Source organism: Ostrea edulis, chromosome 1, assembly GCF_947568905.1.
Source record: "Ostrea edulis chromosome 1, xbOstEdul1.1, whole genome shotgun sequence".
Classification (NCBI taxonomy): Eukaryota; Metazoa; Mollusca; class Bivalvia; order Ostreida; family Ostreidae; genus Ostrea; species Ostrea edulis.
Window position 1 is genome coordinate 88,305,839 of NC_079164.1, and position 27,958 is coordinate 88,333,796.

The following is a 27,958-nucleotide window of genomic DNA, read 5'->3' on the forward strand; positions in this document are numbered from 1 at the left end:
TGGTATGTCAAAGATCCGTGGTTGCTGTGATCTTAATTGTGAATTGTTTAGAGGATTTATAAGAATGATCACTGTTCGTTATCTCCATTTGTTCAGTGGAACATCAAAATCAAAACATATAAAATGAATGCAGATAAAGTTTAATATAATTATTATTTGTACTAGGCTACAAAAATTCTATAGAAAAGTCTGATTAAATGTACTTTCATGACATACATGCCGTTTTCATAGATTCCAAGTTCATGTTCGTATTAAGTTTGAGAAGAATTGGTACCAATCTTGCCCTGGCTTTTGTTATTGATTTGGAATTTCTGCAAATGAGGTGGCATAATTTTTCCAACAGCAACATTGTAGGAGGACACGGAAGATAATATGGCTTCAATATCTTCTTCCTGCAATTGTGTTTTTCGATCTTCTTTGTTGACGTTATCATTACTCGATGTACTACTCTGATCATTAGATCGCAAATGAGCCTCAATATCTTGTCGCTTGAAAAATACGCGTTTGTTAGTAGTATGTGTCACAGGAGAAATAGCTGGAAGTGCCACGGACAATTCTGCAGTGAGTGGATCAACTGCATCTTCTGTGATGGTTTTCTTGCTTGTCTTTTTCTCATTCCTAGAAATAAGCAATTAACTCATAAAATAAGTGTATTACATTCGAATCTTAAATCATTCAGATAAACTTTGGATGTCAAATATATAGATAGATATTATATTGTAATTGGATATTTACCAAATAGGGGTTGGTCCAATTTTGTTGTTTTGTGGTCGTTTGTTAAGGATACAACGCCTAATCAAAACAAAAATAGTTGCAATTATGATGATGAATCCAACTGCCAAACCAAACGTCTTTGCTCCATTAAGAGTACATTCATATCGTCCGATTAAATTGTGACAGTCATAGAATACGGAGCAAGGATTTGGAGAACATTCGTTGATGTCAATTTCACACCACTCTCCTCGGTATCCCAGAGAACATTCACAACGGTAATTTTCGAAACTGAAGGCTCGGGACTTGTCCATGCACGATGTTTCTGTTTGATTGGCACATACCCCATGGATACATGGATTGATCAATAGATATGTATTGATCCTCAATTCTTTGCTAAAAGACACTTTATTATCGTCAAACTCATCGTGAGCACGAGCAGCAAACGTTGCTAAACCACTGTAAGTCTTGTCGATATCGTGTCTTATTTGGAATTCTCTATGAACCCCTCTATGGGAGAACGAAACCTCGTTTTTTGCCTGTTCTTTCAGAGTATAGAAACTACTTGCCGTGTTATTGAACAAAGATCCTAACTTCACAGTGTTATTTACATCAACGTCATCTAGAACTAAAATCCCATAAAAGACGCTTCTTGTTTCATTCCCCTCGAGAAGGACTTCAGATGTTATGTTATTTTTCGTACTTTGTAGGGAGTGTAACCTTTTGTAGAAGGTAAGTTCAGGTTCATCATTTCTTGGTAAAACCACTATCTTGATACTTTTTTCGATTTGGTGTGGAGTCAATGAAAATGTAATGTTTACTTCATCAACCTTTACTTTTACTTCGTCTTCGCCGCTAAAATCAGTTCGTGGTGTGTATATCAGTATACCATCACTAGTAATATCGGCTGTCCCGTGCCTAGGGGGTGACGATAACGAAACAAGCAGGGGGTCTAAATCCGGATCCCTTACGTTAATTTGCTGTGATATCGGTCTATCTTCCTCACAAATGACAATGTTTGTTATAATTGTGGGGCTCAAGTTTGGGATAAATTTGGAACCTTTCCGTAGCGTAAACATCCGAGGTTGGTAAAGAGGTGATTCAGCGCTGCGTCGATATCGACGTTTTTCGTTTTCATGCTGGAAAACTTCATCACATATCTGCAATAATGAAATTTTTTCAAATCCCGAAAATTTGTATGAGTAATAATACTTTGCACTTGGCAGAATGTGGATGTTGTACGATTACATTGTGATTCAATCTTCTTATCCCCTACCTTGATACTCATAACGCCTGTTTCGAAATCAACTGAAGCAGCGATACTGCATACGGTTTCGACGTCTGTCCATTCATTTTGTTCTGTACAATAATAAAAACCAGTTTAGAGTATCTGCTTTTAATAATCTAATAGACGTTCAGAAACTGACCAAAGTGGTGTTTATATCTCTCCAATGATTCGACACGCAAGAGCTTGTTCTATGTATGATCACTTTTTAAATCGATGCAGGCCACTGCTTGTTAAAGGGGATTCAACAGTCTCGTTTAAAGGCAACATTTCGCAAATTATCTAATTTGTCAATACAACCTATCGTTGAGTCAAAAGCTGTCTGACATCTGACACCAGTCAACTGGGGATGCTTACTCCTCCTAGGCACCTGATCCCATCTCTGGTGTGTCCAGGGGTCCGTGTTTGCCCAACTATCTATTTTGTATTGCTTATAGGAATTATGAGATTGATCACTGTTCGTTATCTTCACCTTGCTTATTCATTCGTCCCATTGACTGGGATATCAAATGTGTTTAAAATTGAAACAAAAGGCATTTGGGGTATAGGTAGGTTTATCAAATATGGAATTAAGGGTGAATGAGCCATCGTCATAATGACCGTAATTCCGGTGAAACTCCATTGTCTTCCGGTAAAAAAAACCCCTGATTTACTCGTGTAACAAATAGCTTAGGAACCCGCAAACAGAACTCTTCTTTTCATGAAGGTAAATTTAGTTAAAGTTCTTTTCAACGCTTTATTGAAGGGGCGATATTTGATGGAGATACGAGCGCTAAAATAACTTGTTCATAAAGAAAGCGATACCGTTAAAAGCTCAGGGAAAACGTGTAGTACCATAGGCATACATGTAGTATCATGCCAACGGCTGCCGTGACATGGAACCTCCGTTTTTAATGGAATGTCCTAAAGACGACTTTCGCTTTTAAATATCGAGTATTTGGTGAAGGAGTAATAGATCGAATTACCATAAGTTTATATTTTGTACACTATTGTTATGCTATCGAAATGCGCATCTGGTGCATCAAAATTGGTACCGTATAAGTTTTACATTATGACCCCTGGGTCGAGACCTCTGCTGGTGGACTGTTAGTCCCTGAGGGTCTCTACAGCCCAGTAGTTAAGTACTTCGTTATTAGTTTGAAAATACGGATGTATATTTAATTGTTGTGATAAAATTTGGAAATTCAATTCAAAATTAAGGATTATCTCCCTCATGCATAGTTCTTATCCTGAGACGAATTTGATCCCACTTTTTGGCACTCTGTTTTTCTCTAAAACAGCTCTAGCAAGTTTATTGTTATTTCGGATTTCAAACATCCCGTTTGAGCATCACTGAAGAGACATTATTTGTCGAAATGCGCATCTGGTGCATCAAAATTGGTACCGTATAAGTTTTACATCAGCAAGAATTGAACTCACCACCAAGTTACGAAGCAAGCGCTCTATCACTGAGCTACTGCGACCGGTCAAGAAACAAAGGTAAGTTCACATGATTTTATAACGCCGTGTATTTCAAGCAAACGTTTTATTATATATAGAATAAACGAAAGTTTATCACCAATTCATCATCAATATCATTACTGAATTAACTGAATTTTAAAATATACACACATGCATCAGGTGTAAGGAATTTAAAGGATTATATATAATGTTACATGTATGTCTGTTTTATTTTATTTTAAATGTTTGTTGCCTGCATATAATTTTCTTTTTCTTCGAATTCTTTTAGAAATATTTATCTTACTCTTGTAGCCTGGTATGTTGACAATATTATACTCTTTAACATCACATGCATTTTATTTCACTGCTTTATTCATGTGCAAATGTATGCATGATTTAATCAAAGTTTGCACTAAAGTTCTGTACAAAAAGGTTATTCTTACAATAGCATTGTCTATTTTTCAGCCTGTATTGTTTCGCACTTATCCGAGAAAGATTTTATGGCTTTTGGACGAAAATATAGGCCTATTGTATAATGTTATTACAAAAAGTACCAGGTTGTTTGGATCTTGCTATTTTATGAAATATTACTCTTCTATTAGGAATTTCAAAACCAACATTTATAATATGTTTTTGATATATGGCTGTATAGAAACATTTTTCAATTTCACCTTTTCATATCATTAATATACACATGTATTTTTTATTTACAGAAGTTGGTACAGATTTACAATGTAACCACCAGTTTTCAAGAACTTGAATTTTGATGTGAAAAAACCCTTTTCCTGAAATAATTAAAAAATATGATGACTAAACATATTGTTTCATGGTACTTTAATTTAAGCATCGTAAACAGGAATATCTCAAAAGACAAAACTTGAGGAGTTCTGGAGTATGGAATTTAAAATGGGTGAAATTCAATTATCTTTAAAAAAGGAATAAAAGATTTTGAAAAATAAATAACAAATACTTGTGATCTGGGGTTATCACTGATGGTTCTATAAATATCTGAGGAATTGGTATAGGAAATATTACCAGGTGCATTATTACACCTTAATCCTTAATGATGTTCAAATACAGCTGTAATAATGAACCTTACAAAGGCAATATACGACATTCTAATGCCTTGTTCATACAAGTGTATAAAATTCCTGTCTCATATCTTTGTACGTATATGTGAACGTGTACTGCCTTATGCATGTGTCTGTTGTGTATTTAATATCGCTTGTCAATTCTTTACATTGATGAGTACTGCATAATGAATGCATTTATTAATATAATTTACAATCCAATGTCGCTGAAAATTTAATCAGAGCTTATGCTGCCTGTTAATGCAACAAAATAAAACGTATTCTAATACAAGAGAAACAAATCTACCTCTCATCCAAGCAATAAGTAATGGACGTTCTGCAGATGGATCGTACGTTTCGACAGCAAACTTTAAATCAGCCGCTAAGTTGGGTTCTTCCTTTGAGGAAGGTGATAAATAAAACATTTGTTCGTTCTGACCGACAAATCTGAAAAGCCAACAGTATTCGTTTATAACAAATTAATTACAGAGCATCCTTCTATAAATTGTGCTAAATAAAATTCCACAGACTTTGTTTTAATTATCAAAAATGTGGGAGCTGATAAACTGACGAAATGCATTAATAGGTACCTGCGATTTAGCGTACGCTGTGTCTGGTTTTGAGTCAGGATGGGGTTGACAATATATCGAGCATAATGATCTGATGCTGCAGTTCCATAATCATCAATCACATCTGACATACTCAATATTCCAGCCAGCATTTTACTTTCGTGACCTGTATAGGTAGTTAAAATGAAATAAATCAATGAAAAAGAGAAGACAACGATCTCATAATTTGAAATTAAATTAGGGATTATCGCATGCTGCCAATGTACCCAAAGTTATATCCAACTTGTATGCATATGATAATTAATCATAACAGTAATGATTGATTGATTGATTGATGTTTTCTGCCACACTCAACAATTTTTCAGTTATCTGGTGGCGCCCAGTTTTTATTGGTGGAAGAGATAACCCAGATACAAAATACCTTGGAAGAGATCACCGACCTTCCGAAAGTAAACTGGGAAACTTTCTCACTTAACGGCGGGAGCGGGATTCGAACCGGCGCCAGCAGAGGTGAGAGACCGTGTAGTTTTGAGCGCAATGCTGTAACCACTCGGCCACATACCCTAGTACGGCTTTAAATCGGTTTAATGAAAGAAAGAGTGAGCAAGCTCATATTACCCCACGCTCCAATATTTATGAGATTGATCACTGTTCGTTATCTTCGCCTTTTGTGTTAATCTACGAATTGGTAGGAACTGAGAGCTTAAGTATGGTAATCAAACAAACAATGATAAAAAAAGAGGGGGAAAAAAAAAAGAAACACATAAGTACAATTTCATATCCATTTTAAGACATGAGGAATAGTTGATAATTGATTTATTGATACAAAATTGATATTAATTTAATAACCACTCAAAGTATAACAACCACCAATGATAATTACAGTCATTACCAATTCAAGTTCGCTAAGTTCAATATCTAGTGTGCCCCCACGAGCACCAGTGACTATTTGACAATGCCTTCCTATGGACGAATTAAGTCTCTCAAACTATCCAAGGATGTTGCTCCACTCTAACTGCAGAGCTTGGGCCAGTTGTTGCAGCGTCTGTGAATGTAGTTGTCTTTGACGATTGCGCCTATCTACATCGTCTCTGGCATGTTCGATAGGGTTCACATCTTGTGATTTGAGTGGCTAAAGAAGACCCTGGATAGTGTCTTTGCAGAACATCAGCAGAATGTGGTCTGATGTTGTCATGTTGAAATACTGCTCGGGATGCTGCATTATTGGAACCATGTGTTTGCTGTATGACTTCATCAATAAACCGTTAAAGTACATGTACCTTGTATATGAACCAATTATACTCTGTCTTTATAGGATATTGCTGCCAGCAAGATAACACTGCCCTTCTAAATCGACCAGCCTTCTAGATGCAATTTTGCGGAAATCGTTCATTTTGGTACCTACATACTCTGCGGCTTTCATCAGGCTTCTGCAGTAAAAATCGAGATTTATTGCTAAACCAAACTGTACACCAGTGTTGCCTTGAAGTCGTTTCGGGCGATGTTGCGGATTCAGAACAATGTCACGAACAGGTCTGCGCGGTCTAATCCCAGCATCCCATAGTCGATCTGATAATCTGCGTATGTCTGGTATGGTATATGCGGTATATGAGGCTGTATAAAATCGTTAACGATGATGACACATGACACGCGTGGTCTACCTGCTTTATGACAATCTTTTCTAGAACCATGCTGTTGATATCTGCTGGAAAGGTGATATGGTGCTTTGTGCTACATTGAAATCTATTGCAACTGCAAATAGTGACACACCTACTTCCAGTCGTTCAATTACATTTCTGCATTGAGCATCATTCAGACGCGGCATTTCTAAACAAAAATCTGACATCGAGAATTCGTGTATTTGATAGACTACCTGAATCACGTATATTAGGGACGTACACCAATCAAGAGTTACAGAGATTGCTTTAAGATTTTATGAAAACACGTTTTTGTTGTCCTCAAATTTAAATGAATATCTATCCAGTAAATAACAGCGTTATATGTACCAAGGAGTAATCAGACGCTTCACTTTAGACCAAAAATGTTTGAAAAAAGTTACTACAATGCATTTCTTTTTTTATCAGTATATATGTTGTTACAATGTCGTTTATATTCCCAAAGTGCGAGTGTGGATTTTGTGCAATGATCAAGATCAGAAGAAAATGCGTATGATATTGCTAAGATTAATTTCTTCCTAACCATGTTTTCGTAGTTTAAAGGACACATCTCGTGTTTTCAAAGTATACAGAATTATATGCATTTTGTCTTCCTTATGCTTATAGAAATTAATTGTAATAGTTCGTTCGCTGAAGTATTGCGATAATTAGCCACAATACGGACTTAAATCTAAGCCCCGATTTCAAAAAGCCTAGTTAATTAGATAGGTAGTCACGTGGTACAGTGACGTCATATGCGACCTTCGTCGATCAACTTGTTGTAAAAGTAGTGTTAGATATTTTTAAAAACTCGGGTTTTAGGGGCCTAATTTATTTACCATGGATAACATTTATTTCGATGTTGACAAATTTCCCGAGTCTTATATCTTTTAGCCACCAGTGCGAGAAAAGCGAGTATGAAATCTGCATAAATTTGCGAGTAAATAATATTTACATGTATACATGGGATCACTGTCCAAACACAATTTGGTAATGCCATTTCTGTAAACAACTGTAATTAGCGTTTTTGCTTTTCTAAAATAAACAGTGCAATAATTATTAAATTTATTTTTGGAGAAGTTAGATAGGCCTAAATTATGATACGATTATGTATCATTGACAACTAGGCCTACTGTCACGGGTGCATTTCGGGGAAAAAAAATAATAATGATCAAACTTATTGTGAAAATCACAATACTTTTTAATTATTTTATTAAAGCAATTTTATTAGGCCTAATAATTATTTTTTGTTATCAACACGTTGTTACTTACGAAGTGGGAGCGCGGCGTGCTGTTGTTGTAAACACGTACGCTTTTCTTAAAAAAAAAAAAAATGAAAGCATTAATTATAATTCAATTCAAAAGTCGGGAAATATTATATTTTTTTTATTGATAATTGAAAGTTCAATTATCTTTAAATTTCCTTTTTAAAACTACCAGTTGGTAGACACTGCTAACAAAGTTCTGCCTATGTTGTTACAAGGTGAAGGTCAGTTGGTGCGAGTGTGTATTGCCGTAGGCCTATATGTAACAGTGCGTAGCTTCGATAGAACAATTTTCTTGCAGTTTATCTACGTCTTTGTCCAAGTGCTTGTTTGGAAAAGTACAGGGACAAATTCTACTGGGAGTTTTTATGGCAAAGTCGTTGTGCCGACAAAAAATATTCACGGCTTGTCCCTCATACCTTCCTTCGAAAATTGAAAAAAACACAGTCCAAATCCTCTCTACTGACAGCAAGTACACGCTTAAACGGCACAAAACACTCTAATGCAGTGTTATTTACAAGCTGTTAATGTGATAATTGTTTGTTTGTCAATTAAATCTAATCTGTTTATGAAATAGCTATCAACTGTTTTCAAATCTTCTCGCTCGAGGTCGCATATGACGTCACAGATAATGGCGCGTAAAATATCGAAGAAAATATGCATATCGCAAGATTTGAATTTCATCGCTTTCAAATTCGAAAACTACGCAAACTGTTTCATTTAAAACACATGTAAAGTAGTTTTAGGCATGAAATGAATTAATTTTGCTGAAAAAATTAAAAAGTTTAAAAACATGAGATGTGTCCTTTAACAGTCTCTGTCAAACTTTTATTTGGAAACGTGCATAAACACAGACCAATATTTTTGATGACGAAATCCTTGTGCCGCTAAAATTAAATACCCAAGTCACTCCCGTACATCTTCCTTTGAAAGCTAGAATAAAAAGTCAGTCCACATCCCTTTTTCTGACAGTTAGTACACTCGTAAGCGGTACAAAACACCTTAATGAAATGTTACATAGAAACCGTTAACTCGGCAAGTTGGCTTCTTTGTCATTTAAATCTAATCCGTTAATAAAATGCCTAGCAACTGTTTTCAAACCTTATCGCTCGAGATCCCACATCACATCACACATAATGGCGCGTAAAATCACGAGGATGAATATGCATATCGCAAGATCTGAATTTCATAGCTTTAAAAACTTGAAAAATGTTCAAAATATTTAATTTAAAACAAATCTAAAATCATTTTTGGCATGTAAATGGAATGAATACAACTTCTCCATCGTCAACTTTCCATATGTATGTAGCACTATTCCATTAGCACGTACATACAGTTGTACCCGTGTCAGGTTTAGCAATCGTCAGAAAAATTATAGAAAGGCATGTGTTAACTCATTTTACGAGTATTTGGATAAAACAACCATTTAACTGAACAACAATCCGGTTTAAGACCAAAGCATTCATGCGAAACAGCATTTCATAACATTATTGATAAATGGTTAAGTAATATAGATAGTAGCAAATTAACAGGTTTTCTTTGTATTGATTTTAGTAAAGCCTATGACAGTGTAAATCACCAAGAATTGTTGCACAAGCTTTTATCATCTGGTATTTGTCAATATCTTTTAAATGTTTTCAGTCTTATTTTAGCGAAAGATCACAATGTGTTAGATGGAGAGGTCTTTTGTCAGATGAAAAAGATGTTACAATAGGAGTGCCTCAGGGGTCCATATTGATTTCATTGTTCTTCATTTTATTTGTTAACGATTATCCTAAATGCCCGAAGCACTCAAATGTCTCTATATATGCAGATCTTACATCTCAGGATGTTTCAAACGAATATAATGATGCTGAGCAAAGGTTGCATGATGATCTTTTAAACTCTATGAAATGGATGGAAATTAATAAACTTAATATGAATTTAAAGAAAACACAATGTATATTGATTGGCACTGCACAAAAACTCTCAAAGTGTAGAAAAATGTATATCAAAGTAGGAGATATTGTTTTAGACATTGTTAAAACGGCCAAAGTTCTTGGTGTACAAATAGATGAATGTCTTGGTCTGTACACATTGATTCTTTATGCAAGAAAATTTCACAAAAAATAGGTATTTTACGTCGTTTGCAAACGTTTATGTCAAATGCAGCATTATTGAAAATCTATAACACTGTTATATTCCCCCATCTTAATTATTGTTGCACAGTTTGGTGTTCAGCCAAAAACAGTATTTATTGACATACTTTTCAAATTACAGAAAAGGACAGCCAGAATTATATTTAATGTGAAAGGAACTCAGATTTCTACGTTGATATGTTAGTGTCCTTAAAGACCAATAAAAAAAAACCGAACACCGTACGGTTTCTTCACGGATCACTGGATGTGGGCGGAGCTCATCTATGGTCTTTGTTATTTACCTGGAATTTCACTGGCCAAGAGAGCAGGGTGTTCTATATAGAATTGATATATACAGGACATGTCTCTCGGGGCTGTCTGCAGAGTTTCTGTGGAATATGGATTGTATAATGGTTGTATTCCTAATGGTAGCTGACACACAGTCTACACCCACCCCCTCTTTCCCTCTCTTACTCTAAGTCATTAACTGATCAATGAATAATTTCTTTTATAAATATAGCGGTATCATAAATTGATAATATGAATTGTTTCAATAACTTACAAATTTCAAAAATTAATTATTTGCTAATTATTGTTTGATTTCTGAATGTGTAATTTATAATACTGGTATATGGAGGGGGAAATACAATCATATTAAAATTGCATTTTCAGGGGTCTTTTTTTAAAAATTTGAATCACGAGAAAATAGCAGTTGTGGTCAGGTCCAGGCTATCAAAACAGAATGCCTGTATGTGCTGGCTGTTTTTGTTATATAAACACCACTCTGGGGTTCTTCTGCAGATGTCACTCCACCTCAAATCTATTGTTAAAAGGTTGATTGACAGGCGGCCTACCATTGATTTCGGGGTGTTAACTTAAAACTGGGTCTTTAAATGGATGCCTGTTCATGATTTATTTTATATATAGAAAACTAGTGCTTGCTTTTAAGGTTCTTAAAATTATGACATCAGCATATATGAATGTTTTTAGTTTTGTCAGCCAGGTTAGTTCAAGAACAAGAAGTAGTGATATGGGCATTTGATATTTACTAAAAGTTCGAACTGAATATTATAAATGGTCTTTTAAGGTGTCCTCCACAATTTTATGGAATCAGTTGCCCGAGTCTGTCAGAAGCTGTGGTTCTATTACATCTTTTAAATCAGCATATTTGCAGTATTATTACTCAAATAAGTGATATATAGATATGTATATGTTTATTTTCCCTCAGTGACATCGTGTATATATTTTATATTATGTTATCTATTTTTCTATTCTCTCGTTTATCTGTATGTGAATATGTTTTATACAGGACCACAATGTAAACTGGTTATTTGATACTAATTGTGCAATACTGTCTAAATAAAGAATTTATTATTATTATTATGTATGGTCTTTATGTCTCTCAACTGATTCGATATGCATGAGCTTCGCCTATCTATGATAAGTTTTTAAGGTTACAGATAAATAAGTTGATGTTACAGGGGTTTTAACAGTCTCGTTTAAATTCATCATTTCGCAAATTTTATTATCACTATAACGAACTCATTTACCAATACAACCTGCTACATGTATTAGGTAAAATGCTGTCGTGTTTAAAACTAGTAGCAGCCGTTCTTTACACTCTGATTTTGACTACGGATTACTCCGTTTTCCCGATCGAGGTATTGGGCTCACAGTGGGTGTGACCGGTTGACAGGGGATGCTTACTTTTCCTAGGCACCCGATTCCCACCTCTAGTATGTCCAGTGTTTGCTCTGGTTTTGATATTGTAGTTTTTGTTGAAGTTATGAAATCGATAACTATTTGTTATATTTTTCTTTTAGCAACATGTGACATGCCCTTTGCAAGTATGGCAAACACAACCCCCTGGACACATCAGAGGTGTGATCAGGTACCTAAGAAGAGTAAGCATCTCCTGTTCATCAGTCAAATCCGCCTTGATCCCGATATTTTGATAAGATAAACGGAGTAATCGTAGTCAAAATCAGTATGTAAAGAACACTTTGAATGAAACACATCAGAAAACATTCACCCCATTGATAGCTTGCATTTTCAAATTCGATCATTATAACGACTATAAGATTTGCAATGTGTTGATTTTAAAGGGTGCTGTTGTAACCCCTGTAACATCAACTTATTTGTCAGTAAACCTGTCTCGATTTAAAATCTCATAATATGCAGAACGTGCTCTTATGTATCGAATTGATATAGAGACATACATTTGTAAACAGTGATATGCAGTGATAATGGGATATTGCTTTATAAATATGGGAAGTTGACGACGGAGAAGCTGATTGATGTTGAGAGATTTTCAATATTTTAAGCCTGAAAAAAAAACAAACAACCGTGATGAAATAAATACCTGTTAAATTCACGAGAGATTGTAATGTTTCGGAGTCCTTTAATGCTACAGATTTTGTTTTGGCAAAGTCGATGACCAAATCACCGCTTCCTATATGAAAACAAACATTTTTTATTAGAAATACACAATATATAATGGGTACTTGTAAAATGCGAAACGAAACCAACCGACACGAAATAGAATCGTAGCGAAATCAACGAAACGAAACAGACTGTATAACCGAACTCTTCAATAATAATAATAATAAAATGGTAACATGGGCAAGTGTATCGGGGCCCCTGTAAAATTTGTCACCTATAAATGAAATTTGCACCCATTCCCACCCCTTTTGATCTGGCCTGGATTTCTCGAAAAAATCTCAAACTTAAGTTTGAGTTTTCTGTTATTCGAGCTGTCAAAATCTGAGTAAAATCTCAGACTTAAGTCCAAGTTTTGACTTAAGTTTATTTCGAGAAATCCAGGCCAGGTCTCTCGGGCTGACTATTAGTTAGCATTAAATGTTATTTGAAAAATCCGGTATCTGAGAAAGTAGAAACTAAGGGCAAGCGCAACATTTAATTTTATCTCTAACTGCTGAGGTTTGAGTTCTTTCAATCACAGAAGAATTAGAAAGCACCATATAAACGATTACAATTCAGAAATATATTGTATATATGAAAATAGTAGATTGTTTTATCTCACGTCGAGAATTTTTTATTCATATTAAGAGGTCACTAGTTGTAGGTGAAGTACCACAAATTTAGATCTAACTAGTATGTTTAGTGTTTAAGGCCGTAGCAGTGAGGGTTCTTTGACATGTTGACACATGCCGCGACACGGGACCTCTGTTTTTAAGGCCATATCCGACAGATTTCTAAATGCAGAACTGTTGGCGAAGGAGCAATCACTTCCCATGTTTAAATCTTAGGTTTGGCAATTGCACAAGCAGGGCGCGAACTCGCAGGATCTCAAATTCGAAGCGAACGCTCTACCACTGAGCTACCGCGACCGGTATACTATAAATAGAAAGTCTACATATAATTCTATATATTTATGAGCATTTGCGCAAATATGTATTTTTAGAACTTGTAAAACCAACAATATACACACATAATGTTTGTCTTGAGAGCAAACAATACTTAAGCATATATTTTTACCCAAAGGCGCATCCAGCGCCAGTGACCCTGTCCCCCTTGTTTTGTGTGTTTCTCCAGACCTCTGACCTGTAACCTCCGTTCTATATATACATGCGGACGTGATAGAAGATAGTTAAAAGGAGGGTAAAGTTAAAAACTAAAAAATTTTTTTTCTCAGAAACCGGCTTCTTCAAACAGTGTTTAATGTTAAATGATGGACCGCTTAAAATGTTTGAGTTAACTTGAGATACTTCATCAAAGAGGTAATTTCCTTGTGACAACTTTCACATGTGCCTGAGATGCTTGCCCATATTGCCATTTTGTAATTATAATGAAAGAGTTCGGATATACAATCTGTTTCGTTTCCATTCATTAAATCGGTAAGTTTCGTTTCGTTAGATTTCGTTTCAGTATGTTTCGTTTAAGTAAGTTTGGTTTCATTTGGATTTCGTTTTATATTTACAAGTACGCCTAAGTAAGTCTCCAAAACGAATTTGCTCGATTTTTATTATTCTACCGCTTCTTAGTTCTCCACTTTCCTTGAGCTTAAAATGTACGTATCCTTTCTTTCTCTTTTAACAAGGATATGATAGACCAATATACCTATTTGTGAAGAAATCTTCTGTTGAGGTATATTTTGGGGATCACATAAGAGTGGAGTCTAACATATAGTTCTACTGGGAAAATTAATTCAACAGATACAACTTCACAAATATAGTAGAGTCCTCGAGAAATGAGAAAAAATGACAGAGTCTACCAACTGGTATAAAGGCAAATGGACTCCTGTGACCTTGACGTAACCTTTACCTCTGATCATGAACATAAAAACTGGTATACCTTTAGAACCGGGGGTAATAGCAACATGTAATCTTCAGAATTTATGGGGATTATAGGACCTACATACTAGTATTAAAGTTCAGTGACTCCAGTGACCTTGAAATCTGACCTTGGAGCATACACCTGGTATTACTTCAGACCCAGGTTTGATAGAAACATTGTATCGTTAGAAACAATGAAAAGGGGATCTACAAATTAGTATCAAGGAAAAGTGAATCAAGTGAATACAAATGGGTAAACCTTAGATTTTAGGAGTTATGAGATTGATCACTGTTCGTTATCGTCACCTTTCATTGATTGATTGAATATTGATAACGACATGATATCTTCAGAATTACAAGAGGATACACACTAGTATCAACGTCAAATGAGTTGTGTGAACTTGACCTTGATCACAAACCTCGTTTTACTTTATAAGCGGGACAGATAGAGACATGAAATCTTTACAAATGATAAAATTGATGTTGTGACCCATAAATTACATTTAGGATCTCCAGTGAGCTTGACCTTGATAATAAAAACTCGGTATTAATTTTGAACCGGGACTGATAGGGACATGGGATCTTCAGAAATGATAAAATGATGACGTACAAACTAGTATCAAGGTCACGTGACTAAAATGACATTGACTTCTTACCTTGAACATAAAATTTAATATAACTTCAGAACAAAGAATGATTAGGACCAAATATCTTTAAAAATGAGAGGATTATGGGGCCTACAAACTAGTATCAAGGTCACATTCATCATAAAAACTTCTATAACTTTAGAACCGGGACTGATATAGACATGATATCTACAGAAATTATAAGAGGATATTGGGCCCTATAAACTAGGATGAAGGTCAAGTGACACCAGTTTTGCTAAATAAAAGAAAGGCTTTTTGATTTATTGATTGTGTATTGTGTAACGTCCCTCTCGAGAATTTTTCACTCATATGGAGATGTCACCAATGCCAGTGAAGGGCTGCAAAATTTAGGCCTATGCTCGGCACTTATGGCCATTGAGCAGGGAGGGATCTTTATCGTGCCAAACCTGCTGTGACACGAGACCTCGGTTTTTACGGTCTCATCCGAAGAACAGCCCCATTTAATCGCGTCTTACGACAAACAAGGGATACTGAGGACCTATTCTAACCTGGATTCCCACGGGATGTTTAAAATTTTCAAAATCAAGGTCTTTGTGATCTAAACGTTTTTGATAAAATCAAAATTGGGAATGATTTTGTACAAGTGTTTTATAGTGTGTGGGAGGGATAGTAATACTCATCAAGAGGCCCATGGGTCTAGAATCGCTCTTCTGATACATTGTAGAACATTAAAAAATTCTCACTAACCAAGTTTCATCAATTAACAAAGTTTGATGATGTTAAGTCAAATAGTACCTGAAAATTTAAATGTAACTGTCCAAAAGTAGGTCACGGTGACCTACTTTTGGTCGACACACTGAAGACTCAAGATGCGTCAACTGACAAGTCAAACAGTATTCAAATATAGCCGTCAAATTCCAAAAGAAGGCCACAGTGACCTACATTTTGGTCGACCCACTCTGAAGACTCAAGACCCATCAACTGACAAAGTTTGATGATTACAAATCAAACAGTATCTGAAATATTCAAATATAGCCGTCAAAATCCAAAAATAGGTCATGGTGACCTACTTTTAGTCAACACACTCTGAAGTCCGAACATGCATCAACTGACAAAGTTTGATAATTGTAAGTCAAATAGTATCTGAAATATTAAAATATAGCCGTCAAATTCCAAAAGTAGGTCACTGTGTCAACAAACTGTGAAGACTCAAGATGCATCAACTGACAAAGTTTGATGATCCTAGCTTTCATAGTGTCCAAAATATGTATCTAAAATTGAAAATGTGAAATTTTTATGTCTGCAAAAATCAAAAAGTAGGTCACTGTGACCTACTTTTTTTTTTTTAAATAAATGTGTTTCGAGGCCTCTAGACGCATCAATTTACAAGGTTTAATAATTCTAAACCTCTCGGTATCTGAAATAACAACCAAAAATGTATTCATAAATGATTAGCCATAATATTCAGAAAGTAGGTCATGATGACATACTTTTCACATGATGCAGTTCAAGGTCCCATTATCCATCAACTGACAACTTTTGATGATCATAGGCTCAAAAGTGTCCAAGATATCCATCAAAATCCATTTAATAATAATTACCTGCAAAATTCAAAAAGTAGGTCACCATGACCTACTTTGGAGATAACATGATATTAGGTCCTAAGATGTATCAACAGACAAACTTTGATGATCCTAGTCCTTATACTAAGCAAAATATCAAAGTTTTAACAAAACAAAATTTAAGGTCAACTTTGAAGTGACCTCGAGACCACACCCGTTGCCCCAGGATGATGACTTGAACAATTTTTTATCTACAACCTATCTTCATCCTTATGCATAAGTTTAGTGATAATTTGCCCAGTGGTTCTTGAGGAGAAGATTTTTTAGCAACCACTACTTTTGTTTGCATTTTCCTAATTATCTCCCCTTGTTAAAGAGTCATAACCCTAGTTTTAGTACAAATAAAAGCCCTTGGACCAAGGATACCCTGTGACAAATTTGACAAAAATTGGCCGAGGGGTTCTTGAGATATAGCCCCTTTTCCAAAGAGTTGACGCACACCACACGCCAAACATATGGCCATATGATTAGTTCTTTCAGCCTTCGGCTCAGAAGAGCTAAAAAACCCAATTTAATTCAGTCAGCACTTCGTTTGAGAGACTTTATAATCGGCAGACTATAATCATATCTTGTTACAGATGTATTTTGTGTAGCAAATCTAATGAATAACTCACGACTGATACAGGTTGGTTTTGTATTGATACTGCTTGATAGATGAGATCTTCCAACAGCATACAATTCAACATGCAAACACAGACCAGGTTCCATATTAAAAAACGATTGGTCTATTTTATTTGTCGTGTTTGTTGAATTAATCTGGGCGTATGCACCGACCGATGCATTTAAAGACACATCGTCGATCCACAATTCTCCGTTTCTTATATTTGCTTTCTTGGAGCTAGAAATTCCTACTTTAACTCTGGGAAACACATCATCTCCACCTTCTTTTGAACCAATCTGCCATTCTGAAAAACCATTAAATATTTTGTTCAATACGTCTGGGAATCTTCACTGACAAATTGTAAACGAAGTAAGTTCATGTACTTACTAAGTAAATTAAAACAATCGCGATAAAAATTTCTAGCTTATCCTGATCCATGTTAGTATTGACGAATATAACATGGATTAACTATTAGAATATTATCCCAAGGATAACAATAATATAGTAATATACCATAGAATTCAATATCCGATGAACCGCCGCCCCACTCCAAACCGATTTCTTTAGGAGACATAGAAATATCAAATGATTCGTCTTCCGTTTGCGAAAACATACTATTAACTGACAAATTTCGGACATCTGGTGGTAGAAGCTCCACTGTAATATTGCAGGTTCCTTCTGTCTGCAATCCTGCAGAATTTATTGCTTTAACAGTAATGTAGTAACTTTGACTGTGTTGAAGTGGCATGGTTAACTTTGATATAAGAAATTTCCGTGAAACACCAACTGACATGTCACTGATTATGTCATCAAGACCTGAAACATGATATGAAATGTTTAAAACCACAATATCTATACGAAAAATATATCTGATATAAATTGAAAAGATTTCAATTAAAAACCTCTCAGAAAAGAATATAAAACATTTTCGGAATATCAATGTTTTGCGTATTAACTATACCTTTGAGAGTCCCAGCATCAATTCGATACTCAGTTATTTCCCCCACATCCTCATCACAATCCCAGTAAGCTCTCAAACTGTCATTGGAACCCTGATAAAGTGACGGTTCCTGGGTTGGTGACAATGGATCTACACAACGAACATAGTTAAATTCGGGAGGGGTGATATCGACCATGACACCTTTAGAAATAGCATGTGACTTCAGACCAGCTGCGTTTACAGCCATAACGTGAAGGAAATGAGTACTGCCATTAAATGTTGCTGTGCTCCCATTTGTTCCATCACTGATCAATTTTGCAATTGATAGATTAAGATTTTCGATATAAAGAGATATTAGTTCAAATTCTAAAGGCGATGGTTCACAATCACTTGAGCAACCTATATTGCAATTATTCATACATGCTTTACAGAACATAGAGTGAAGGACATACCCCGACGAACTTACATCATTCTCTGAATCAGATACTTTCACCCATATTTCTGAAATGTAGCTTTCCTCGTCGAAAAACGACAAACCATGCATGCATGGTTTATCATCTGGAATGGGCTCCTTCATACTTTTCACACTTGAAGATGTGTAGAAAGCAATGGGGAAATCTACATTCAAAATTGGAGGGACGTAGTCATCTTCATTCCAATTGTAAGTGCCAAAGGTTGCCACATTTTCAAATTGTAAGCCAGTAAATTGAGCCACTTGACGGTTTTTGATAAAGAACACGACATCCCATGTGCTTCCGGCCGAGGAAGTGCTGTTTGATATTTGAATGGAATATTCTGTATGTTCACTTATTGGATCAAAGTCAATTAAAACTTGCCGAGTTGAATAAGTGTATTGATCAAGTACCCAAACAAATACAATCCATTTATCGTTGAATGTATACCCAGGCAGATGGAACCCAAGTCCAAATGTTCCTTCTTGACCAAAATTGGATATCTTTTCAGACAAGTTAATATCCTTAGGATTAGATAATGAATCAGAATTGTTAGAGGTGGGAAACGTGCTGTTATCTATTCTAGGTGTAGTGCTCATTCCATCGTTTGATTCAGATGAGGTCACATTGTTGGCACTGTTTACTGCATGATAAAGATGTACATACTTATTGGTGGATGATTCCTTTTCTTGTATGTATCTAAAGTCCTCTTTCACAGAAGTACTCCCAGATGCCAGAAAAATGGTGGTTACAATGTTTTTTCCCTTTGCCGTTCGAATTACCATAGAGTAATTTCCTGATCTAAGTTTTCTTTTCCTTGACTCAACACCACCTTTGATGATTCCCCTTAAATTGTCATCATGCCGTATTTCTATATTGAGCATTGAATCAGATGTCAACACGCACTGTGGATCGAATCTTCCAGTGAGGGTAATAAGTTCATCTTCCACAGCTGGAAAAATATGTTGTTGTCGTTCACATATGTATGCTGATTTAGAGTGAGCAACAGCAATTGTACCATTGAAGGAATTTGTATATGACTGGAAAGATATGTCCTGAAACCAACTATTACCAGATTTCACCGAACCTTTAGACGGCGGAGAAATGTCACATCGTATAGGTATTGATATACTAGTTGTCTTCAATCTTGCAGCATTATGTGCTGTTATACTGATGACATATGTGTTTGACTCCTTCAGAGATAACTCATAAAAAGTTACTCTACGTTCAGCATGTACTCTAATGGATGTTTCATTTTTATAGATATCTGGAATCTCTTTTGTATTTGGTTTTAAGGCCTGGCATGTTGTTGCAGAGAACAAATTTACTTCGTAATGCGTTATACTGGATTCATTATCTTGAAAACCGTCCCAATTCACAGTGAGCTGATCATTAGTTTTAACGTAAACAACGTTGCTGTCATACTTTCCTTCGACAACCACGTTTCCCTCTTGCGGCGGAGTAGTGTCAATGAGTAAAGCTTTTCCAGTACTTCCTATGCATTTCTCTGTAACATCTGCAGCAATAACTGTCGTATAATATGTTCGACCATGTACAAGCAATATTTCCTTTATCTCCGCAAATGTGTCCTTCCCCACATTTTCCAATTTTTTTATATCAAAAAGACTTTCAAAGTCCCCAAAACGTTGACATTCTTGTGTGTCATTCGGGATAAGCGGTTGAGAAGAAGATATTCCAATTAGAAAATAGCCGATTCCCAGATCTGCCTCAAATCCGGACCACGAAACTGAAATCATATCGGTTCTTGACTGTACTGCATTATATTCAACATTGCCTGACACCAACACCTCGTTGAATCCAACTTTAATGCCATTCGATATTCCAATCTGGATGCTCCCAGCTTCACTATATGCTCGAACTGTTGCATAATATGTCACTGTCTTCATCGTCAGATTCAGTCCTGTGAATGTGTGATTATTCTTTAGACCGACATCTACGAAGTAGTGAACATTACTTCGTGTTTCTTCGAATCGGATATCATTGCCAACAGCAACTTCATATCGGACAATTTTCTCTGTAGGATCTTTACTGTTGCTGTCTCCGAAATTATCCCAGTTTACATTTAATTCAGTGTTTGATTCCTGATAATTAATATCATCATCATGTCCATCTCTTACTACACCTGGAGAGGGGGGTTGAATCTTAACTGTAATACCATCGGATCTGCTAATACGAACTCTACCTAAGGCATCAATTGTTCTTATAACGTTAATATAATTCAATCCGTTTCTCAAAACTATAAGATCTGAATAAAAATGATGTAATGCTGATGGAACACTCGTAAATTTTTGAACTAATTTTCCATCAACACTTTCTACCGCCCATTCTACCGACACTACGTGACAATTGTCAGAGTATCGCCAGATACCTTCTAAAGATGATAAAGACTGTTGAAAATCCACATCCAATTCATTTGGACCGTCGTAAACTAGAAGTTTTGGATTTGGACTTATTGACACTGCTTCAGAACTTTTCTGACCATACAATCCTGCTTTATTATATGCCCGAACTGTGACAGAAACACTACTGCCCTCAATCATATTCAAATTTGGAATGATTATAATTTCCTCAATTTCAAAATCACTAAAGTTAAGTATATCCGTTGTTTTTCCGTTTGAGCCAACGGCTACCTGAAACCTAAAGTAGAAATAATAATTCATAATGATCAAGCATATTAATTAACCATCTATATTACTATGATAAAGATTAATTGGTCAACCTTAACGGTAAAATTGGAAATACATTTATTTTACCAGTGTATCTTTAAACATCAATACATTCACTATTCATTACGTTAAAAAGTTCCTATTGCTTAGTCTAGTTATGCGGAAACAATAATTTAGTTTTTCAAGTGTAACCCCTGTATGGTTTGAGGCCTCTGAAACACCTGTGTGTACATTCGTCTTGGTTAAGAATAAGGAAGTCCACCTTTCAATAAAATTTTGCACGCTATTGCATTTTCTGAATGGTTGTAGAAGGTTAAATAAGTGAAAAATCGAGGGGAGTTATACCCCTTCCCCACTTTTGGTTAGCAAATCTTCACTAAAATAAATCACTTTGAGCCACAATGGGTTATAGTTCCCCTTTTGGAAGAAAAAATATACCATCGAAGGTCCAACAGTCTGCAGAGGTGGATTTGGGATATCAATCCAAACTCCTTTTTATAGTAAACTTATCATTAAAATCAAACTTTAGTTTTATCTTCTTTTATGTTTTTTTTTCTCATTTGTTTTACATTTGAATATCCATAAGTTGGTTCAGAGAGGGGTTAGCAAACTTGAGTATATTATGGATGTAATTTTAAAATATGAAGTTCTAAAAGCGTAAAAATAGTTTCCAACAATACGCTAATGATCATCCACAAGGAAACAACAAAACAATGCCCAGAATACATTTCAATAGGCTTCAATTAGATTTCATTGTATTTTTAAATTATCTCATTTTATACTTTAGCATATATAAACCAGACGAAATGTCCGCGTGCTTGTGATGATAGAACGACATATTACATATGGTATATACACTGTACATATGTATTTCTTGATACACTGTATTGTAAATAGTTTATATTTGACTAATTATACACACCTTTCTATTCCAGAATCAGTATCTTCCCAGTTAGTCGTCTGAATTTCAATGAACGTTTGGGGAATCTGACACTTTTGTTTTGTCCTTTTAACATTTTCCGTTTTTATTGATGTCACAATTTGTACTTTTCCATGCTGTGGAGGTGTGTGATCAACAACAACTTCAAAATGTTTGAGAGTTTCCAATCCGGCAGAATTTTTAATTTTCATTATGATGAAAATGTTGGGGAGAGTCATATCAATAAGCTTTAAATGAAGATCTCTTGTCCAACTCTTCGAGAGATGTGCAATTGAATGAAATTGAGAAACTGTTGCCATCGTCTCATTTATACCAATGCCAATAGCAGCATTGGTAACAGTACTCTCCCATTCCTCAATCATATCCCATGTACAAGTAACCAATGATTTCCGAACAGAAATGTATGGTGTACAAACAAAATTATGAACAGCAGGCGGTGTTAAATCAATACTAATGGGCGGTGATGAAATTTGCGCTTTGTTTCCGGCGTTATCTTTTGCCCCTATAGTCACATAAACTGTTTGTCCTTGACCAAGTTGAAGAACACCAGCTGGAATGAAGTATTTTTTCGACTTCATCTCTCTGAATACATCTTGTCTTCCGGGCAGAGTGCCTATTGACCACCAAGATTCTGATACATCTGACGTATCACTCATATTCCATTTCAAATCCATGGAATCCATTATTTTCTGATATATTGTTTCCCTTTTATCAGTAATTGGCGCTCCCGCAAACTGCATATGAATGGAAGGAGGAGTTGTGTCTAATTTTATGCCATCAGAACAAGATAAAATATATTCGCCTGTCGGACAATTAAATCCAGTCTTCGCTCTTACTGTTATAAAGTAAGAAGAGTCTTCATATAATGTTAAATGTATTTGTCCCTGACCAAATGTTTTGTTGCGCATTACTATTCCGTATTCAGTGAAGGGTAAAACATCATATGAAAATGGTTTATATCCAATAGCCCATTCATATTGTACAATGTTGCACGCTTCACTCTCAAAACCATTAAAAGACATGGCTAAGGAGGTTTTATCATATGTATAATCCTCGTCAATTAAAACTCTTCGTCCATCGTACACTGTACCGGGAACATTGCTCTTCATTACATATATAGGGTTTGATGTTTTTGGAAAGGAAACTAATCCAGCCCCATTTTCAACTTTTATAGTAACGAAATAGTACTGGATCTGGCTTCCATTAATTGCTGAAGGTGCCAACGAAAGCCTACAAAGCATGATTATTTTTGTTTTTCACCATACGTCATATTAGAACAACAATGAAGAACAATGAACAGATTAAAATATCAAACAGTAATAAATCTCACAAATCCTTTGGAAAATTAAGTGAAGAGCAAACAACGATCCCTAGATATACCATAATAATACAATTATTCAAAATGTTCATATGTGTGTTTTCACAAGTGTATGTATGTACACAAACATGTGATGCTCACCCTGTAATGTGTGCGACATTTCCACCTGCGAACTCTCTAAACCCATTTGTTATTGACGTATCATTGGAACTAAGACCAATGGCTATCCAGACCTTCTCTACAGTGCTCTGGTAGTCGATGGCTCTCCAACTTATTGTCATAGCTGTCTGATCAGCATGCATTACTTTACCATCCTCTAGCTCTTCTTCCACATCCGGTAATCCGATGTGAATCTGAATTCAAATGGAATTAGTTTAAAAATCCACATCTTTAGATCTTTCGTTGAACTACAAAGCAAATATAAAGAACAAAACATTGTATGATTTAAAACTAAATTGTATATACCATGTGACCGTTGTACCGAGCAAAGCATGAAATGGTCATTGGCGTGTCCCAACTTTAATTCAGTTAAGTAAGGTAAATCAGAAATACATGTTTTGTTTGTTTGTTTTTACGTCTCGCCGATAATTTTGTACTCATATTGAGACGTGACCAGCTGTAGGTGAAGTACCACAAATTAAAACCTATGCTTAGCGCTAAGGGCCGTAACAGTGATGATTTTTAGCCTGACGCGACACGAGACCGTCATATCTGAAAGACCCGTGATTCTCGCCTCCAAATGCCGAGCGTTTAGTGAATTTTCAATGAACGTATCTAAATATTAGTTTTATTCTTTTGACGATTTTGTTTATTTCTTTCACATGCGTATTGCCTTTAGAGCCTTGTTTCGCCCGTCCGAGCATCGCTCAGTATTATAATCATAATTTTGTAAATCATACTAAAGCTTGGTATAAATAAATGAGTTACCTCAGTTACTGCAGGTGGTGATACATCCACAGTAACGCCCTCCGATTCGTGAAGCGCTGGCATTCCAGCTCTATTTATAGCCACTATTTTTAGAATGTACCTATGACCATCTTTTAGTGAAAGGCCCGTGAAAGTAACATTCTCCTCCGCTGTTTTGATATACTTCTCTCTGAGTGGCAAAAGTTGTCTTTGCATTCCATATTCAACTTCATGAACCGTAAGGCGATATTCTTTTATCCCAGATTCTGGATCAATAAACTTCCAGGAATATGATAGAGTATGTGAATTGCTCTGAAATTGTTTCCCATCTTTTGTATCATGAATGTACTTTACTAGCGGTGGGCTCAAGTCTATGACAAAACCGCTTGATCTATGTGATACTAACAACCCTGCTCCATTGAAGGCAGTTATTTGGGAATATATATAGTCCCCTTGTGAAAAACTCATGGACAAATCATGAAGTGCTTCTTGGTTTCCAACATTGAAAGATTTTACTTTCAAGTCATTCACAAAGACATCGACGATATAATGGTGAATGTTGCTCTCAGGGTCGGAAAAATTTCCCCATCTTGCCGTAAGTATCGCCGATTCAGAGGAAAAAGACATATCATTCTCTTGATCGTCACCGTCATGTATCCAACCTACTAGGGGGTTTGATATGTCAACTAGAACTGTAAAAGTTATTGATTAACTTAATTAATACATACAACAATCAACATGATAATTAGTTAATCGACTTTTTAAAAAATGAGCAATACCGCCATTTGATGTTTTCTGGACGCTTTTTGCATTTAAAGCACTATTTTTTGCTTCTACGACACTGTAGTATGTCTTGTTATGGACAAGGACAACAGGGGCACATGCGGCTTTCACACTTCTATGAAATAATTTCATCGCCAAAATGTCATCGAGTCCTGGGGATGAACCAACACCCCAGCGGTATCTATCATTAAGAGAAGAAAATCTTCCTGATTGAAACATGCATTTAGACAATTCATTTCATCTTGTCAAATCATGTGTAACTTACTCATCTATCCCAGACTCTGGATCATAAAACCCCTTCCAAGTAGCACAAATCCTATCATTTTCCGCTTGATATTTTTCGTCTTTATCTATCACATCTCCGTCTAACACATCTCCAGCTATGGGCTTAGATCTATCGATGAGAATTGGGTCATCACTGTGTCCTGCTTTAGATAGCTCCACTATATTAATTTGTAAAAATAGAGTACTTTAAAACAATATTAGATATCTATTAGATATACTGATATTTATAATTTTTATATGCATTTTATGGCAATTTTTATTTGGTCACATCCCAAAATATCTATTGTAAATATAATACTCATAGAGCACAAAGAACATGTTAAACAAGATTGCATGAACACATCGATTATCACACTATATTTTATCTGGAAAGGAAAACAATCATCACTCACCATTATTGACGGCTCTTATTCTTAACCAGGCAGGTTCTCCTGAAGTAAGATTTAAGTCGTTTATCACAATATAGGGGTTATCTCGATGTGGATATGGTAACCTGGAATATCCACGAACTTCCACATCATGTTTGGTCTTGCCTAGTCCAAAGTCAATTCTTGAAAGCAAGGATTCTTTATCCTCTGCTTCAAAATAAATGGCCATCAAATTAAAGTCTTCATCGAAAATGATATCCGAAACACCTTTAAATATAGGTGGTGTTGTATCTATCACGATTGGAGTAGAATGACAGACGGTGGTAACTAAAGCACCACCATGGACTACATTATTAACCGCTTGTATGGTGACGTAATACTTCCCGTCAGGAAGATGGAGATTTCGAGCATATCCAATGTACGTCCAAAATCTTTTGTTTGCGAGATGTTTATGGGGGTCGATAAAGTCCGAGACATCTGTCCCACAAATAGTAGTGCCAAATGCCCAAGTATATCCAAAGATCCCACTTTCTTTATCTGTGAAAGGTCTCCAGTTAGCTACAAATACAACATATTAGATAATATATATTCATACATTAGGAAATGAATACTTTTTTGACGTGTACATCTATATACGCGTGAGTTATATCGACTACATTTTGAAATACTTACAAGAAGCAAAATTGTTAGTCAGAGTAAACCTCATATCTGTTTTCGGTAGATGTCCATTGTACACTGTGTCTGCATTGTGACCGTCTATTATTTTTCTAAAGCATTACAATATGACTTTCGTAACTATAAATGCATTTGTGATGTATAACATTCATCCAATATGTGAGATTTCATTACAAAATATACCTATGATTTTGTTTCCATGTGACAACATCACATCGTTGAATTATTGACGCTCGACATCTATCAGCAACCATCTGATCGTATTTTGCTTCCCCTATGTAATCGGGTTCCGGTGGTGTAAAATCAACCATTGTACCAAGCGACGATAAGATACTTTTGTACTTTAACACGTTGGTTATGTCTGCATTTATGAAATACCTCTGGCCATGCTGAAGATCTAAATTATGCTGAATAAAGTAAGAATGTCCAACGTCAAGTCGCTCATAATGCTTATAAGTTCCACTTATTCTTATGTCTGCTTTAGGGCCCTCTATCACTGAGTGAAGATCACAAGTTTCCGTATGGAATTCAAAGTCAAATGACACACATCGTTCACCAAATCTGATACATTCTTCTGAACAAACATCGTGATCATTTGCATGAAAAGACCGCAAAGGCAAAGTTGTAAGTTTACCATCTTTTCCATTGTCAAAAAGCTTACCCTTTTTGAGAAACATTTGGGATTTACTGGTCAAATTAAAAAACCTCCAATCAAGGACCTGATTGCCTTTCTCTCCTTGAGAAAACCCAACTGCGTATTTTTGATTGATGCTCATCTTTGATTCATCAAAAACTACCACTTTTCCTCCTAGTTGATGTGGGTGACTGGTGTATGGATACATGACATCAATTCGTCCATCTGGTAGAGTGTTATCATATGTCTTTAGATAACATTTAACTGTACTTTGTTGTCCATCCAATGTTTTAACTTTTACAGTCCAATACAAAGGGATGCTGTGATTTATGCGGAAAGGAATTAACAATGATGTCTTTGTCAATTTTGTCCATGATAGGACATCCATCCCACCCTCATTTGACCCGGCTGCATAAAAAATATCATATCTACCAGGTGATGATTTTATACCAGGAGTCAATATAACCGCTGTATTTGTAGGATCCCTACCAATAACTTGATTTACAACACACCCCCTTGTGATACTTCTTTGAAAAAGTCTCATGTCGATCAGTTTAACTCTCAGGTTTTCAAAATGATAATGGAATGTTGGTTTTCCATTTTCAAGAATAACTTTTCCTATTTGAGCTCTGAAAGCGAACAATTTCAAACTCCAAATCGTAGCATCAAATACTTTAACTTCAACAAACAGGAGTCGTAGGTACGCTACAGCACTCATTCGAAAATACACTG

General features: G+C 35.6%; 1 protein-coding gene across 1 annotated transcript; it reads right to left on the reverse strand.

Moving 5' to 3' along the window:
- Positions 1–123: 123 nt before the first annotated feature.
- Positions 124–27,928, reverse strand: LOC125672617 (uncharacterized). The gene is made up of 17 exons (XM_048908818.2): positions 26,776–27,928; positions 26,590–26,684; positions 25,942–26,475; positions 25,530–25,707; positions 25,261–25,445; positions 24,503–25,173; positions 23,717–23,928; positions 22,240–23,487; positions 18,200–21,288; positions 17,752–18,054; positions 17,252–17,542; positions 12,475–12,564; positions 5,097–5,241; positions 4,814–4,953; positions 1,988–2,070; positions 736–1,871; positions 124–618 (listed from the first exon to the last, which is right to left on the reverse strand). The coding sequence occupies exons 1-17, from the start codon at positions 27,768–27,770 to the stop codon at positions 252–254; spliced, it is 9,762 nt and encodes a 3,253-aa protein (XP_048764775.2). The 5' UTR covers positions 27,771–27,928; the 3' UTR covers positions 124–251.
- Between the last annotated feature and the right edge of the window lie 30 nt (positions 27,929–27,958).